Source organism: Galeopterus variegatus, unplaced genomic scaffold, assembly GCF_000696425.1.
Source record: "Galeopterus variegatus unplaced genomic scaffold, G_variegatus-3.0.2 Scaffold6353, whole genome shotgun sequence".
NCBI lineage: Eukaryota > Metazoa > Chordata > Mammalia > Dermoptera > Cynocephalidae > Galeopterus > Galeopterus variegatus.
The window spans coordinates 6,650-22,477 of record NW_007732464.1 but is presented as its reverse complement, the minus strand read 5'-3'; the positions used below and the strand labels follow the sequence as shown (position 1 = coordinate 22,477).

Here is a 15,828-nt window from a genome sequence, read left to right as displayed (position 1 = left end):
GGGAGGGGCGGCTGGCCGCGGTCCGGGTTCGAGGCCCGAACGCCCGTAGCCGCAGCGGTTTCTGGGTCCCCGGCGTCCACAGTGGGGAGGGGTGGGGGGACGCCGCGGATTCGGTCCAAACGCAGCACGCGTTGGTCCACTTCGCACCGCAGCCCCTGGGGCGCGCGGACGCTTCTTGTCATCTTACAAACGGGGACGGTGAGGCCGCAAGGGAGCGCCAGGCTCTATCCACGCGCCAGGTGCTGCAGCTGGGCAGGGACGCTGGGCTTATGAGGGGGGTGTCTTTGGGTCCAAGTTACTGCAGGGGAAACTGAGGCAGAGGACCAGCCAGGACTTGGACCCCAAAGCCAGAATTCCTTCCGGCCGAGGCTGCCATCCAGTCCCCCTTCATTAGTAGACTCACCAGGCACTCCCACCCAGCTCAGGGTGGAGAAATCACTCTGTCCTAATAGGGTGCACATGGCGGGGGGGCCTTGTGTGGCCTCCGTTCCCCCACCTGCAGCCGGAGAGCTTTGCAGGGTTGGCTGCAGGGGAGAGCTGTTAACTGGGAAGGTAAAAGGATGGGCAGTACCAAGGCGGCCAGCAGGGGAGGAGTGAGGACAGCACAGATCGGACCCCCCTCATGATAAGGGAGCGTGGGAACCCAGCGGGTGGGCGGGGCCGGCTGCCCCAGGAACTTTCCAAAACAAGCGGCCGGAAAGTTTCCACCACTGGAGCTGGCCCAGAAGGTGGATAGTTGGGAACATTTGCAGAAAAGACCATCAGGGCCAGGCCTTGGGGGAGTGCGGGCTCCAAGGCTCCATCTTCAGGCCTTGCCCTGAAGGGGACCCCATCTGAGGGAGTGGACTGGGGCACCCCAGCTGGAGGGAACTCACAGGCAGGCTTCCCAGAGAAGTAGCTGCTGGAAGGGGTTTTGAGATATGAAGAGGAGTTCACAGTGCAAACGGCAGGCTGGGCCACCTAAACCGCCCGGCCAATGCAGGTGAAAAGGCAGCCAAGTGGAAGGGTCAGTGAGGCAATTTGGGGACTGGGGCAGATCCTCGGGGCTGGGAACGAGGGGGTGTGGTATATATAATAAACACTTGGTCCTTATCCCTGGTTCCTAGCTGTACATTGTGTTCAGTCACCAATGGCCAATGACATGCTTTAATGAGACTGTCAGGGCTCAGAACATAATATCTCAAAGTTGGCACTTTGTCATGTTAAATACTTGAACTAAAGGAGACTGGAAGGCCTCAGAAGTAAGGTCTCTTGCCCTTTGTTCCCCGAAGCAAGTCATAGAAGCCCCAAGGTGGGTTACAGAAACCAGAGCCCCTTGCCCCCAAAGCAAGCCATAAAACCTTGAAAGGCCACTCTCTTCTCCCTTCACCTCCATTCCAGAGGGTCCTGCCCCATGCCCAGGAGAAAGGAACGCTGCACAGAGAGGCTGAGAAGAATCCAAACAGACAAGCCTTGCTGGGTTTCCCCGCTCAGTCTGTCACCGTTAGATTGTTCCCTTTGTCTACTCACATTCCTACGTGGCTCTCCATTCTTCTTCGAACCTGAGCAGAGAAACGGAGTTTTCCCTGGGTCTCTGTGTCTTCATTGCGAAGGCTCCCGCTGCACGTAAATCTTTGATTAAATCAACTTGTTTTGCTTTTCTCTTGTTAACCTGTCTTTTGTTACAGGAGTGTTGGCTGTGACCCTTATGATGATGGGAAAGGAAAGGAATCACTTTCCTGCCCCTACAAGCCCTCCATAAAAACCCTAAACGATGGGATTTGGGTGGCGACATCCCTGCCCTGCCCCGCCCCAGGTGTGTATCTCCATCTGGCGATCAGCGTTTTCTGGATTCCATGAGCTGCTCTAGCAAATCATCAAACCTGAGGTGAGGGTCTTGGGAACTGCCAACTTATAGCCTACTGGTCAGAAGCACGGGTGGCAGGCAGTCTTGTGGCACTGAATCCCTTACCTTGTGCATCTGATGCTAACTCTGGGAGTGGAGTTGAACTGCTGGACACCCAGCAGTTTGGAGAATCAAAGAATGAAGAGAATTAAAGAATCTCAGACGGAGCTTGTGCCCCGAGGCCACGTGTGCCTCGGTGGGAATGTGTACAGACTGGTGGGAACGTGTACAGACGAGAGAGATGAGGGCGGCCCCAATGCCCAGCCTTGGGGAGTGAGCATTAACAGCATGGGGGCTGGGAAGTGGGGCGTCAGGGGCTGGGCGGCCTCCAGTCCTGGCAGGTGGTGATGGCAGGGGCCACCGGTTGCCAAGGCCAAGGTGAGGGGCTCCAGGTGTGTGTGTGCTGCTGGGCTGAGCAATTAGTGATCAGGCACCCCTGCCCTTCACCAGACCACAGGCCTCCTGAAGGCAGGGATGGGGTCATCCCAGTACCTGCTGTGTACCAAAGCCCAGGCGGAGCTCGGCGCATAGGAGGGGCTATGGGAACAGGCACTCATGGAAGGAGGACAATCGAGAATGTGGTCCAGCAAGTGGTGCCCAGGTCACCGGGGTGGGAAGACCCTCAGGAAGGATGGCTGGGGGACTGACTGTGGCCTTGGTGGACTGTGGGAATGATGGCCAGGGTGCTGCTAGGCATTCTGTTTAGGACTAGCAGCTGAGGGAAGCAAGGACAGAGGATGGAAGCATGTGATGGCCCTAGGCTGTGGGGACAGAGACGTTATCTCCTGGAAGAATAGCATGGCCAGGCTGTCCTGGGAGCAGGGTACACTCTGCCTCACCGGGCCTCCCAGGCCTCTCCTCCTGGGCCCCTTGGATTCCTGGGCAGCCACCAAGGCCGCTGGCCAGCAAGGAGGCCAAGACTCACAGGCCACTGACCCCTTGACCCCTCCCTTCACGGTCTTATTGTGGTTTTCCTTTAGGAAATAAACGACTGACCCCCACCTTATCCTTGGAGGGCAGAACCATTGCCCGGCGTTCTCCACGCCTCCTGCCTGCATCTCCTCACCTGGAACACAGGACAAGGATGGTCATCCCCACAGGTGACACAGGGAATGCCTGGCTCCAGTGTGCCAGTCTGGGAGGAACAGGCAATAAAATACTGCCATCTCCTGCTACTACTGTGTTCTTCAGAGGGCGGGCGAGTCACAGCCTATTTATCCCAGCACAATCCCACCCAGCCCCACACCCCACCTGGCCCCACTCCTGTAGGCTTTGCCCACCCTGTCCACGCCAGGGGGCACTGCTGTGCTCACACATCTGCTGTAGCTCCCCACTGCCCCCACCTGGCCCAAATTGCCTCCCCAGTCTCTTCCTACCTACGATCGGGCTGTCCGGCCCCCTGCCCTGGCACCTGCAGGGCCCTCCACTTTGGTCTTCATTCCTGGGCGACAGCTCAGGTGGGCTACAAAGGGCTCCATCTCCACCCAGTCCAAACCCAGGCCCCTGCATACCCTCTCTTCATCACCATGGTGGCCCTAGGCCAAGTCACCTCCACACCTTGGCCCATCTGCACCACAGGACCAGGGGCTCCCTGGCGTCACTACAGAAACCCTGCTGTGACATACACACCAGCCAAGCAGCCTGGGCTGCTGGGTTCAGTTCAGTGAAATTTATTGTAGGTTGAAAAAATCAGCATTCACCTGTTTAGTGTACAAAAAGGACACTAGATCTTTTAAGAAAATACTGGGAAACTGAAGACATGATGCCTTTCAATTGTAACGTTTTGGCAAAAGTGAAAAGTTCTTGTAAACACCAACTCCATGGCTCAAAATAGTTTTTCTCCACAGTACAACATTAAAAGGAAAAACAAAACAAAACAAAAAAACGGTATCAATAAGTTAGACCATATTTAATCAGCTAGAACTTCTGTCCATCAACCCCCGAAGCTCAAAACTTGCCTTAGCTTCATAATTCCTTAAAAGGAGAAAAAAACAAAAAATAACAACAGAAAGGCTAATTCAACAAGAGTCCCCTGAACTGGCTCCCTGGCTGGGACCTCCTTGAATAACCCCATCTCACCCCAAGTCTGCATCTCTGGCTGCTGCATCCCATCCGCGACTCTGACTCTGCAGAACTCTTGCCCCCTAGAGCCTGCTCAGCCCGCCCCCCACCCGTGCCCAGTGAAAAACAAAACAGCTATTGAAACATGAAGGAGCAGTTTCCTCAGAGAGCTGGGAACCCCAGGGGTCTCAAAGTAAAGAGACTTTGGGGTGGGCGGGGCAGAGACACACTGTAGGTGTCTCCATGCGGGTGCCAGTCTTTAGAAGTCATTAGGAGACACTCCCATGGTTTAGAAAAATAGACCTATCTGACTTGCGGGTTTCTGCTCTCCCTGCCTCACTAGTGCTGGCAGCAGCGACCCCTGGCTCTGGATCACAGCCACCCCCCACCGCCTTCCCAATCATGGCTTTGCTTGGCCCTGAATGAGAACACGCACCTCAGACCCACCACACCCTGGTGGGTCCCCATGTACACACACACACGCACGCACTCACCACATGCATGGCCTCCTGATGCTTTGGGGGACACTAGGGGACTAGGCACAGCAACAAAGCAGCAATTGGGGTGTCTGCAGAGCGTGCGCCCCCAGAGCGGGCAGATCTGGGCGCCATCCTCAGGCTCCCCCAGCTCTGCCCATGGCCCCTCTGGCCCCTCCCTGAGTGCAAACCCGGTGGTGGCTCTGCTAGGACAACCCCGGGACCCACGAGTGGACTGACGGATGGGCGAGGTCAGCAGCACTGAGACCACATGGTCCCCACTGTGCGAAATGAAAAGCAGCAGCAAAAGGAGAAACTGAGGACATGGTAAAGTAAAATCTGCTGCTGCTGCTGCAGAATTTGAGCTTGTAGCACAGAAACACCCTTAGTGGCCCCTGACAGATGAAGGCCTGAAATAGCAGGGCAGGCCTAGTGGGCCATTCTGTCCCCCTGCTCCAAGCAGCTGCTCCAGGGGCCAGCTGGACTCCTCCACACACAAGCTGGAGGGGCTGCCCCCGCCCACCCCCTTTGTTTCATAACGAAGACCTTGCCCAGTTAAGGGGGGGCGGTGGGGGTCCAGACACCTCCCCCCGCCCCACCCCCAACACGGATTCTCCCCAGGAGCTCTCAAGAACAACGCTGTACCTTCTGATGGCATCTGTAATACTGCAGAAAGGACACAGGGCGGCATCTAGACCCTGGGCGTCCAAGGACAGGGAGGCACAGGTTTAGAAAAAGGATTTTGCTTTCTCTTTTGTACAAAAATAGACTCAAGTCTCATTAGCGGTAGCTAAAAGTGGCTGTCTTTGTATAAAACTAGAAAAGACGGGCAGGCCAGCTCGGAGTCTTCCGGCAAGAGAGGAAGCTGAAGCCCCTCAGACTGCAGCGGGTGAGGAGGTGGGCTTCCACAGGAGCCCAGGCAGGGGCTGTTCAGGAGGTGCAGGGAGGCGGGGGTGGGCTCGAGGCCGCGTGGCAGGAGGGCTGAGCCTACCCCACTGGGCGAGAGGTCTGCAGGGGCTCCCCTGAAAGCCGGCAGTGCTGGCTCAGATGAGTGTCTTCGTCGTGTTTATTCTGTTAAATAAATCTCCTCCTCCCCGTCCTGCACTCCCACCCGCAGCTCCCTGACATCCAGAAGGCCGCCTGGAGGCGGGCGGGTGGGCGGGCTAGGGCCAGGCCCGCAGCTGGTGCTGGTCATACTCAGCGATGCGCCTCTTGATGTGGGCCAGCTTGCTGTGCAGGTACTCGCAGCGCTGTTTCTCCTGGCCGTAGTTGGTGTTGGTCTGTGGGAGAGCGGCGTCACGTGCACCCCCCCTGCAGGCCAGCACCCATGGCACAACCACCCCCTGGGACCAGAACCCTCCACGCTGAACACTTGGTGGCAGAAGATTGGGGGGGGGCGCGGGGGGAGGCAGGACACCTTGGCCTCTCACCCAAAGGCTTCTCCCCTTGACTTTGGAGGGAGCCAGAAAGGGCTCCACAAAAGGGCTCCAAAGCAGAGCTAGGGGTGGGGGTGCCCATGCTGCCAGGACGGGCCCACTACTCTGTGTAAGGGGATGACGACAAAAGGGATCGAGTCCTTCCCCCTCCTGTGGCTGCCCAACGTGGGAGACTCACCTTTTTAATTTTTCGATATTCCTGCAAAATCTGCCCACGGGTAGTCTGCAGGGCAAACAAAAGAGATAAGAGGTAGCACCCCCGCCTGCAAGAAACCCAGATTTGGCACCCTCTGTCCCTGCACAGACACTCTGCAATGTGGCAGGAAGAGGGATGGGGTTAGCAGGGTGGCCTCAGGCACAAGCTGCAGACAGTGGAGGGAAGAGCCAAGCAGTGCCCCAGATGTCCACAGTGGGGCAGAGCCCACGGGATCGGGAGCCTCAGAGGCTGGAGGCCGTGAAGAGCAGGCAAAATGGCCGCCCTCGCACTTCGCACCTCGCTGGGCCTGAGTGCTGTTCTGGGGGCGCCTACGTGGGGGGAGGCAGCAGATGCCCTAGGAACTCATCTGTTGAAGACCCTCAGAACCCCCCTCCCCCGACTCCTCCCATCATGAGCCGTCTCTTCTGGAAACCACACGGGCCTCTGCTGGTGGTGGGGGGAACAGAACCCGACACCTTGAACAATCAGAGCCCAGGCCTGCAGTCAGGTAACCAGCTCTAACAAGTGGGGAGGTAGTGTCCGGGGGCTGGTGACTGAGAGTGAAGACCCTCCCCTCACACAGGGCAGCTTGGGGAACCTGTGTGCCTGACACAGAAGACCAATGAACTCCTGGTCCCACGGACCACAGGGACCCACTCGCAGGCCACAGCCTCCCACTGCAGCACTGATGGGCCCTAGCGTGCTGAATGGGACTCAGCTATGGGGTGAGGGACTGGCCCTCCCCTCCTCTCCTCCCAGGCCTGTGGCACTGGTACTGAGCCCAGAGCCCTGGGCTGCAAGATGACACCGGGTGCTCTTGCACATGGGGATCCCATGCACCCCCTGCACCCCAGCACATCCCCCACCCGAGAAGATGGGTCACGACTGTCCCCACTGCAAAGGAGGCCAAGCTGGGCCACCTGTGAGGACTCCCACAACAGAGTCCATGGCCGGGCCTGAACCATGGGACCAGCAAGGTGCTGGCACCTGCTGCATGAAGTGCTGCTCTCAACCCTCGACTCTGGGCCTCCCTGGGGAGGGGTGGAAGGGCCAGGCTCTGGGGCCACCAAGCTGGGTTGGAGGCTTGTAGTGGCTTGGTGGCAGTGGCCATCCACTCACAGACCCCAGGGTGTGGCATGGTGGCGGCAGAGGAGCTCACCTCGTACTCCGTGGAGCCCTGGGAGAGCTGCTTGAGCTGGGCATCAAGCTGCGTGAACCGCCGCGTGACCCGCTCGATGCGGGCATGCAGGTCGCGGTACTCGCTGTACTCGGCATTGAAGTCATTCTTGTAGCTCTGGCGTTGCTCCGAGGACGAGATGGCTGCATATTTTCTGAGAAGGTGACAGAGGGACTGTTGGGGGGCCACTGGGTTGAGGCCAGAAGTGGCCATGGCCAAGTGGCCAGCCCCACCCAGACAGTGGCCTGTCCTGGCTCCCACAGCTCCCTGGCCTCACAGGTAATTTCCTGGCTTACACAGGAACCAGGCCCAAAACAGGCTGTGTTGTCTGGAATTCACCAACACACACTTGGACTTAGCTCTGCCTCCGCTAACCTGCAGTGCTGGGGGACCGGAAGTCCAGCCCCAGAAAAAGCAAGCAGCAGCTACAAAGAGCTGCCACACAAGAACTCACAGCAAGTAGTCAGGCGTCTCTGACGTGGACGTGGGAACGGTGGAGCTGCTGCAGGTGCCATTCAAACCTGCAAGAGTAAAGGCCCACCTCCTGAGTTCAGCATGGGTGCCAGTCTGCAGGAAGCCTGCTGGGATGGGCAGACAGGCCAAGCTGCATAATTTGCTGTTTGGCAGACATGGAGGGACGGCAGAGGGGAGGCGGGACAGGAGGAGGAGGTGGGAGGGCCAGCCACCATGGGGCCCACTGGACCTGGGAGCCCTGTGGCCCATCCCTGGGAATGGTCTCAGGTGGCATGCCGAGCACAGTGCACGTGCCTGCCTGTCCAGGCCAAAGTTGTGCAGAGCACACAGCTTCCCAGACATTGCTGTGGTCGCATTTTCAGTAAGCAGCTAACAGGATGGGTTACTTGCAGGGCCTAAGCCTGCACAACTCATCCAAAGCTTGACACAAGTGAGGTCTCTGCTGAGTCTGCTGGCCCTGTGTAAAAGGTCACTGAGCCGAAAACAAACAGCCCCTGGCCTGACCCGGATCCTGGGGTGCCCCAGTCTCTGGCCACACAGGACAGGGACAGACAGCTAACCAGACTTGCACCTCTCACTGCTGATGGCGTTGCAGAGTCCTGCTAGCTCCGGACCTCGGTCGGATCCCCACCCAGATCCTGCCCTTCTTCCCACAGGACGCTGGACTGCAGGCGCCACAGGGCAGCCCCTGCACAGGCTCAGGCTGGAGGAGCCACACTGCTCAGCTGCCCACCCAGCAGAGCACAAGGCCATGGGACTGTCAACAACGTTTGGTCCTTCTGAGCAGAAGGGGCCTGTCCAAGGTCGCATTGTAGATAGCCAGATGGCCCTCAGTGGCTGTCCTGCTCCTCAGTCACCCGGTGGGCTGCCCTGGCCACATCACATGACACCCCAGAGCATGTGGAAACCGGGGAGGGGGAGAAGTGAGGCGCCCCTCACCCCAGCCCCTGCTCCCACGGCCACAGTTTTCCTGGGGCCTTCTTCCCAGGGCTCTTTTTTCATCCAATACAGAAAAGATTTTATCACTTTACAGTACATCCTCAGGACATGTTTTCGAGTCCCTCTGTGCTGTTCCTTCCAAGTGGGGAGCAGTCCACCCAGCAGACCTCCAGCTTGCCCCTGCGGCAGGACTCCCATGAATGGGCAGAGAAACGCTTTCCACCCCCCACCAAGAGGCTCAAGCACCCGTGCTGTAAGCCATGCATGGCCGTCAGTATCATCGTCACCATTCCCCACCACCCTCCACCCCCAAGGTGTTTTTAAAAGGCTGTGGCCTCCATGGGGCCACAACCCAGTGGGCACATATGAAATGGGACTGCTGATTCTGGCTCTGGGCCTGAAGGAAGGACCCAGCAGAGGCGTTTACCACGGCCAAGTGCACACTCCCACCACACACGCGTGACATAGCTGGCCTCCCTGGTGCTCTGGAATGGGTCACTGCTGTGTGCGGGGACTAGTAAGATCTCCACTGGGTAGGATAACAAATGAGGAAACTGAGGCTCATGGTCAGATCAACTTGGCACCCAGGTGACCTTTGAGGTCCAGCCCAGGGCAAACCTCTGCGGCCCCTGCCCCTGTTCAGCTGCTGGCTGTATGCGGCTGGCGGAGCGGGCCCCTCTGGAAATGGCCTAGAACCACTGCTCTCCCCACCTGTCCATCCTCTTCACAGCCCCAGTCTCTCCACCTGCTTGTCCGCTGCCTCCCCTAGCAGAGGACACGAGACCTACCCTATGCACGCGCCACCTGTGAGGCTCTGGGTGAGATGAGTCACCAGCACCAGGCACGGCTTCTGATACCTCAGCTGTCCTCCTCCTGTTGCTAGGGCATCTGTTCCCTGGTCAGAGCAGGCGCTCAGGGGGTTAGGCCCCTTCTCCCCCAGCTGGCCCACTGTGCAGGTCGGTAGAAGCTAGGAAGCCCAGCATGAGGCAGGACAGGCCCGATTGTGAGACCCTCCTCTCTACCCAAAGAGACCTGGCCACAGCTGTGTGAGGACCTGCTCAATGGCCTGGATAGGGGAGAGGGAGGCGCAGCCTTTCTGGAGGGCAGCTGGGAAGCTCACAACAAAACAGTAACAAGAGGGTCTCCCACCCTAGCCCAGGAGTGCCCCCTTCTTGGGATCCTCCTGGGGAAACTACCCAGCGGTGGCGACCGTCACGTGCAGGACCGCTGCCCTCCACCCCAGGCAGCTGCAGTTTTATTGCTCCTCCATGCCGATTAATTTGAATTAGCAGCCGAGAGTAGCTCCTGGCTACTGTGTTGGACAAGCCACCACTGGCTCCGCTCAGGTGCCTGGGGCTGTGAACTTGGGGCTGCCCGGGCTCTGGTGTTGATGACTGCCCCCAACACAAACAGAAACCCCTACTGCCAGCCCTGTCTCTCTTGGGAACACCCTGCCTGTCCACGGCATCCCCAGCAGCCCTATACTGCTGCTCCTATTCCAGAGTCTCCCTGCCCAGGGCATGGCTGGGCCAGCCTCAAACTCCCACGTCCTGCTGCTGGGGTCCCAGGTCTCCCAGCTTTCACTTGGCTTTCCAGCCCCACCATGACCCTGTACAGCCCCCAAGACCCCTCTCTGCAGGCTAAAACCTACACTCAGCAGATCACGCAAGGCCCATGGAGGCCCTCTCATGCCAGCTCACCTGCCGTGTACCTCCCTGGGTAGGGCCAGCTGCCTTCCCTGAGCCCCAGCACACCTTGGCTCTCTCCTGGTGTCTGGGGCCCCTGCAGCCAGAGCTGTCGCCTGGAATTTATTCCTCTCAGTGTGCATTAGCCCATACCCCCTGCCTCGCTTCCCACTGGGCTCTGGGTCCCTGGCCCCCAGAGCTGGCCTGGCCCACAGCGAGGTGCCAGCAGCACAGGGCCTGGACCACGGGGCCTCCTAAGGCTCGCGCTCCAGAGGGGCAGCCAGACAAGCAGATGCAAGAACACAGGGTGCCAAGTTGCTGGATGTGCAAGTTGCCCTGAAGAGGGCTGAGGGGGTAGTCAGGCCCCGCTCCCTAGGCCTCCTTCTTTCTATACCTCCTTGATACTCCTTGCAAGTGAGGGTGGCATGGGACTTGTGCTCAGGATTCAGCAGCTCCTCCTGCAGAGCCCCCCTGCCCAGGCCTGCCTCTTGTCACCTACCTGGGGCGTCTGGCGGGGTTCCCTGGGTGGTGGGTGCACTGTCTGACGGCCGGGCCCATTGCCTGTCCTCAGCTGCCCGCTCCTTGTCTTTGTGCTTCTTAGACTTTTTCTTGGACTTGCCGCCATGGGGCCTGCTGGGTTGGGCACAGTCTGACAGGAGGGGCAGACCCAGGCACGTGGCAGGGGCTGGGGTGGCCGCCTCCCCGTGCTCATAGTCCCGGCTGTGGCCCAGGTCATTGCTGACGTCCGTCAGGGGGTCATGGGCCCGTGGGGGCTCCAGCCTCAGGGGCAGGTGGGTACTGGAGCCGATGGTGTCCACAGCCCCCAGCGGGCCCGGTGTGGGCAGCAGGGCCTCACGGCCATTGGGCGTGCTCAGCTTCCCGTTGATGGCAGGTTGGGCTCTCTGGGTGAAGTGTGATACTCTGGGCTTCTTGTGGGCCAGGGGGTCGATGAAATCAGGAGGCTGTGGCCGTTTCTGTGAAAGAACAAACACAGTTTTAGGGGAGAGCTGGGGAGTGACTGGGCGGCAACAGGAGGACCCTTTGCCTATGCAAGATCAGGCCATCCCAGCCATCCAGGCCCCCCAGGAAACCCAGAAGGTTCTCAGGGCCCACAGTGGCCACATGGGGGCAGCCAGACACCGAGCCAGACCCTCAGCACCCAGAGCATCGCCTGCTGGGTGGGCTCAGCCCCGGGGCCCCACCCCAACACTTCATGCAGGAAAAGGGCAGCCGGGGTGGAGAGTGGACCTGACTCCAGACTGTGAGGCCACCTCCAGGTACTGGTCCAAAGGGTTGCTGTGATCTGCATGTGCCCTCCCCCCGCAGTGACAGCCAAGTCACAGGAGCCGGGAGGCTGAGGGACATGGAGCAATGCCATGGCTAGGAGCCATCCCACCTCCCAGGCTCTGCTCCACCAGTGATATGGGTGCGTGGTGGCCACCCTGGCAGGAACCCAGCCTCCAAGTCCAGCTGCCCCCGTCACTGGGCTGCTACAGGGACAGCTCAGATGCTTCACGGTGACCAAAGTGACAATGGTGACACAGCACAAGGCGCTCTGCAGGTGCTCGAGATGGTCACCCCAGGCCAGGATGCCCACAGCAAAAGCAGGCAAGGGTGTCCCTGAGCATGGCTCAATGGGGCAGGTAGACAAGGTACCAGGATGGAACCCGCTGGCTCAAGGGTGTGACCCCCTGAGAAGTAGCCCCAAGTGTTCCCATCCTGCACCCCCCACATCTGGCCCTCCCACCTGGGGGGGCGAGGTGGAGCTCCCATGCTCTCTGGGAGGGCTGGAGGCAGCAGGGTTGCCGAGGAGGCTGCCCGTGCTCTGCGGCTGGCACAGCTTCCTGCGAAGGAAAAGCAGGGGTGGGTCAGGGGACTCTGCAGCAGCATCTGCGTGGAGCCTGGGTAAGGATGCCTCAGTGGGGGACATGCCGCTCCAAGGACACTGGAGGATCCTGCGAGCCCGGGCTGAGAACACAGCAATACACTCATCCAAAACGACTTCTGCACTCAGCGTCCTTCTGCCCCCAGAGGAGGGTCAGCTGGCCGCCCACTCATTTAGATGCCTGTTCCTGTGGAGACCAGAGGCACATAAAACTGACCCAACATTCAGGGTATGTGCTTTGTCCCTGAAAGGGACACCGGGCCCCTACTTTTGCAGAGCACTGTTAATCCTGCTAATAATGCTCACTGCAGAAACTTCACAAAATGCAGGCAAGAGCTCAGGTGCCCCGGGCCAGAGGTATGGTCTCAGGAGGAGCCCAGGTCACAGCACAACCTAGAAAATGGCAGGGCAGCCACCAGGCCACCAGGATCGACAGAATGGTGCAGCCAGGGACCAGGGAAGAGACAAGCCTAAGCACACCCCTGACCCCTCCCCCACGTGAGACAGGCAAGCAGAGGCCCCGATGATAACTCTGCAGCTTGAGGGCCCTTTGTCTCCGATCCACCTCTCAAACTCCCAGGGGCTGCGTGTCTCATGGGAGCCCAGGAGGCCAGCGCCCTCCACAGCCCGCAGGGAGGCTCAGGCCTGGGGCCACAGAGCGCTACATGTGCTGCTCTATGGATCAGCCACCAGCTAGCGACGTCCACAGCCCTGACCACCAGCCTCAGCGCCAAACCACAGCTGCTGTCCCCCACAGCAGCCCAAGAGGCAAGGAGCCCCACATGGAAATACAGAGATCCCAGTTAAAGACAGAAAACCGAGGACAGGCATTTATGTCCACACTCAAGCCCCCACTAAAATGGTGATGTGGGTTCCATGGTCCCCCAAAGTTCAGTTGTGTGAAACTTAACTCCCACTGTGACAGCATTAAGAGGGTGGGAAATCCTATTCTGGTAATTGAAAAGTGGGGCCTTGAAGGGGTGATTAGATTGTAGGACCATGCCCCAGTGAAAGGAGTCTAATGGTGGTGGTTTAATGGTGGTCATGGGCATGGCTCTAATGGCTTTTAAAGGAGAGCATGTGAGGAGCTCACTCTCTCTCTGCTCCTGCCATATTCACCATGTGACACTCTGTGTCACTGTAGAGTCCTCACCAGAAGAAGGCCCTCACCACATGGGGTCCCTGGACTTTGCACTTCTAAGCCTCCAAAACCATAAGCAATAAATTTTATTTCTTTATAAATTACCCAGTTTCAGGTACTTCTGTTATAAGCAGCAGAGGTGGACTAATACAAATGGCATGGCAGAGGAGGGCAGACAGAGACCGACGGTGGCATCTGAAAGCTGGAAGCAGAAGCCTAAGAGGTAACTGTCTAATAGCACCTGAGGAAATGGAGTCCAAGGCTGCAGAGGCCTGTAAGCCAGGGGCGTCAGAGGACAGGCTCCTGCCTGCTCAGCTGTCCCCGCCAGGCCCACTCCGAGTCCTGGTCACTGTTGAAGACACATCTAGCTGCAAAGGAGCTTAGGCCCCTCCTCCAGGTGGCCAGGAAGCTGCTCAGGCCACACCTGGACAACAGGACGGACAGGAGAGTGGCCTCAGGAGAAGAGGAAACAGAGGACTGGGACACCCAGGGGAACCAGGGACTCCTCAGCAGCCCTCCTGGACAAAGTCGAGCTGCCCAGAGAAACATCCCCAAGGGGTTGCACTGGGACTTCAGACAAGTGTCAGACCTCAAAACAGCAGACAAGAAAGTGCATTTGAAAAGCATGACAGAGAAACTCCATAAGGTGATGAAAACTTTAAAAAGTAAACCAACAAAAACACCAGCTTTAATACCCTTAGAAAGACAAAGGACTTGAATAGACATTTTTGCAAAGACAAACAAGTGGCCAGTAGGCACATGAAAAGATGCTCAGCATCACCAGTCATCAGGGAAATGCAAACTAAAACCATGAAGAGATGCCACCACAAACCCTCCAGGATGGCTAGGATAAAAAAAACCAGAAACCAACCATTGGCAAGGCTGTGGGGAAACTGATGCCTTTGTGCACTGCTGGTGGGACTGTAAGATGATATGCCGGTTGTAGATAGGACTACAGGTTCCTCAGAAGTGAGACACAAAACTGCCACATGACCTTGCAATTCCACTCCTTGGTGTACACTTGAGAGAAATGAACACCTACGTGCACACAAATCCTTGCACACAAATGTTCACGGCAACAATACTGACAACAGCCAAAAGGAGGAAACAACCCAAGAGTCCCTACGAGGTGATCTGAGTAATGTAGGAGCCCCAGCGGCCCCTCCACAGATGAGTGAGCGGGGGTGGGCCTCAAAGCCTGCAGGATGTGGTCTCTGGTCTGCCCAACCCAGGGGCTATTTGGCTGCAGTTTAACAGTATTCAAACTAACCACGAAATGTCTACTGACACGCCTCTGTATGCACGCACCTGGCAGCAGTGAAAACCTACGTCCATGCAAACATTTGTATGTGCGTGTTTGCAGCAGCACCATTCACATCTGGCAAAAGGGGGAAACAGCCAAATGCTCATCACCAGATGAATGGATAAACCAAATGTGGTCCATCCACACAGTGGAATATTATGTAGCCATGAAAAGGAATGAAGCCCTGACACACGCTAAAACATGGATGGACCTTGAAATCATCACACTGAGAGAAGCCAGACACCAAAGGCCACACAGTGTGAGACTCCATTTACATGAAATGTCCACAACAGGCAAATCCAGAGACAGATAGCAGATTGGTGGTCACCAGGGGCTGGGGGAGGGGAATGGGGTGTGACTGCTGATAAGCAGGATTTTTTTTTTTCTTTTAGGAGGGGATGAGAATGTTCTGCAACTAGACAGAGGTGGTGGCTGTGTGACTTTGTGAATGTGTCAAATGCCACTGAGTTGTTCATTTTCAATGACTGACTTGTGTTATGTGAATTGTTTAACAATAAAGCTGGGCTTTTGTTTTTGTTTTTTTAATTCCTTAGAGAGAGTAGATTAAAATGACATCACTTCCATGAACTAAGAACGTGATGCTACAAAAGAGCAGCAGGAAAGACTCTCGAAAACTAGAAATGATTGCAAGACAAAGATGGGATGGAAAAATCAAACAAATCGCCCAAAGGAGAGAAGAGAGAGAAAAACAATCTGGCATGATAACAAAAAAACCCTGCTCTGACCAGGTCAGCTAAATTGCAGTGCCTTAGGAAAGCAGGGATAAGTCAGCAGTAACCTCCACATGCCCTGGAAAACGTCACCATAAGACCAATTTTACTGAGAAGCAGACAAGATGGCACCGGAAAGTCATAAAATAATCTGGAGTGCTTCTTGTGACCTTTACCATGCAGGGTGTAACCTAGTAATCATCCCAAATCCATACATCACCTACAAGCAGTAGAAAAGCTGACGTGGTGACTGGAGAGGGCTGTCCTCTCTCTCCCCTTCATCCTTCCCCTTCTTGAGATTGTAAAATGCCACACTCTGCTGGCCTCTCCAGAGCGCATTTTCCCTGGGAGACCTGACTACGCATTTCCCCAGCGGTGACTGTTCAGCCTCAGCTTCTTTTAGGTCAGCGAGGGGCACAGCCCCCCAAGGCAGAATTGG

General features: G+C 57.3%; 1 protein-coding gene across 1 annotated transcript in view; it reads right to left on the bottom strand.

The window, feature by feature from the left end:
• Positions 1–3,539: 3,539 nt before the first annotated feature.
• The window catches only part of ELL (elongation factor RNA polymerase II), a gene marked incomplete at its 5' end in the record, with an annotated part of 17,738 nt that continues 5,449 nt past the window's right edge, over positions 3,540–15,828 (bottom strand). The window contains 6 exons of the mRNA XM_008590765.1: positions 3,540–5,702; positions 6,037–6,081; positions 7,214–7,385; positions 7,686–7,752; positions 10,829–11,303; positions 12,077–12,173. Coding sequence (XP_008588987.1) covers positions 5,586–5,702; positions 6,037–6,081; positions 7,214–7,385; positions 7,686–7,752; positions 10,829–11,303; positions 12,077–12,173 — 973 coding nt within the window. The remainder of the gene's footprint in view (positions 5,703–6,036; positions 6,082–7,213; positions 7,386–7,685; positions 7,753–10,828; positions 11,304–12,076; positions 12,174–15,828) is intronic.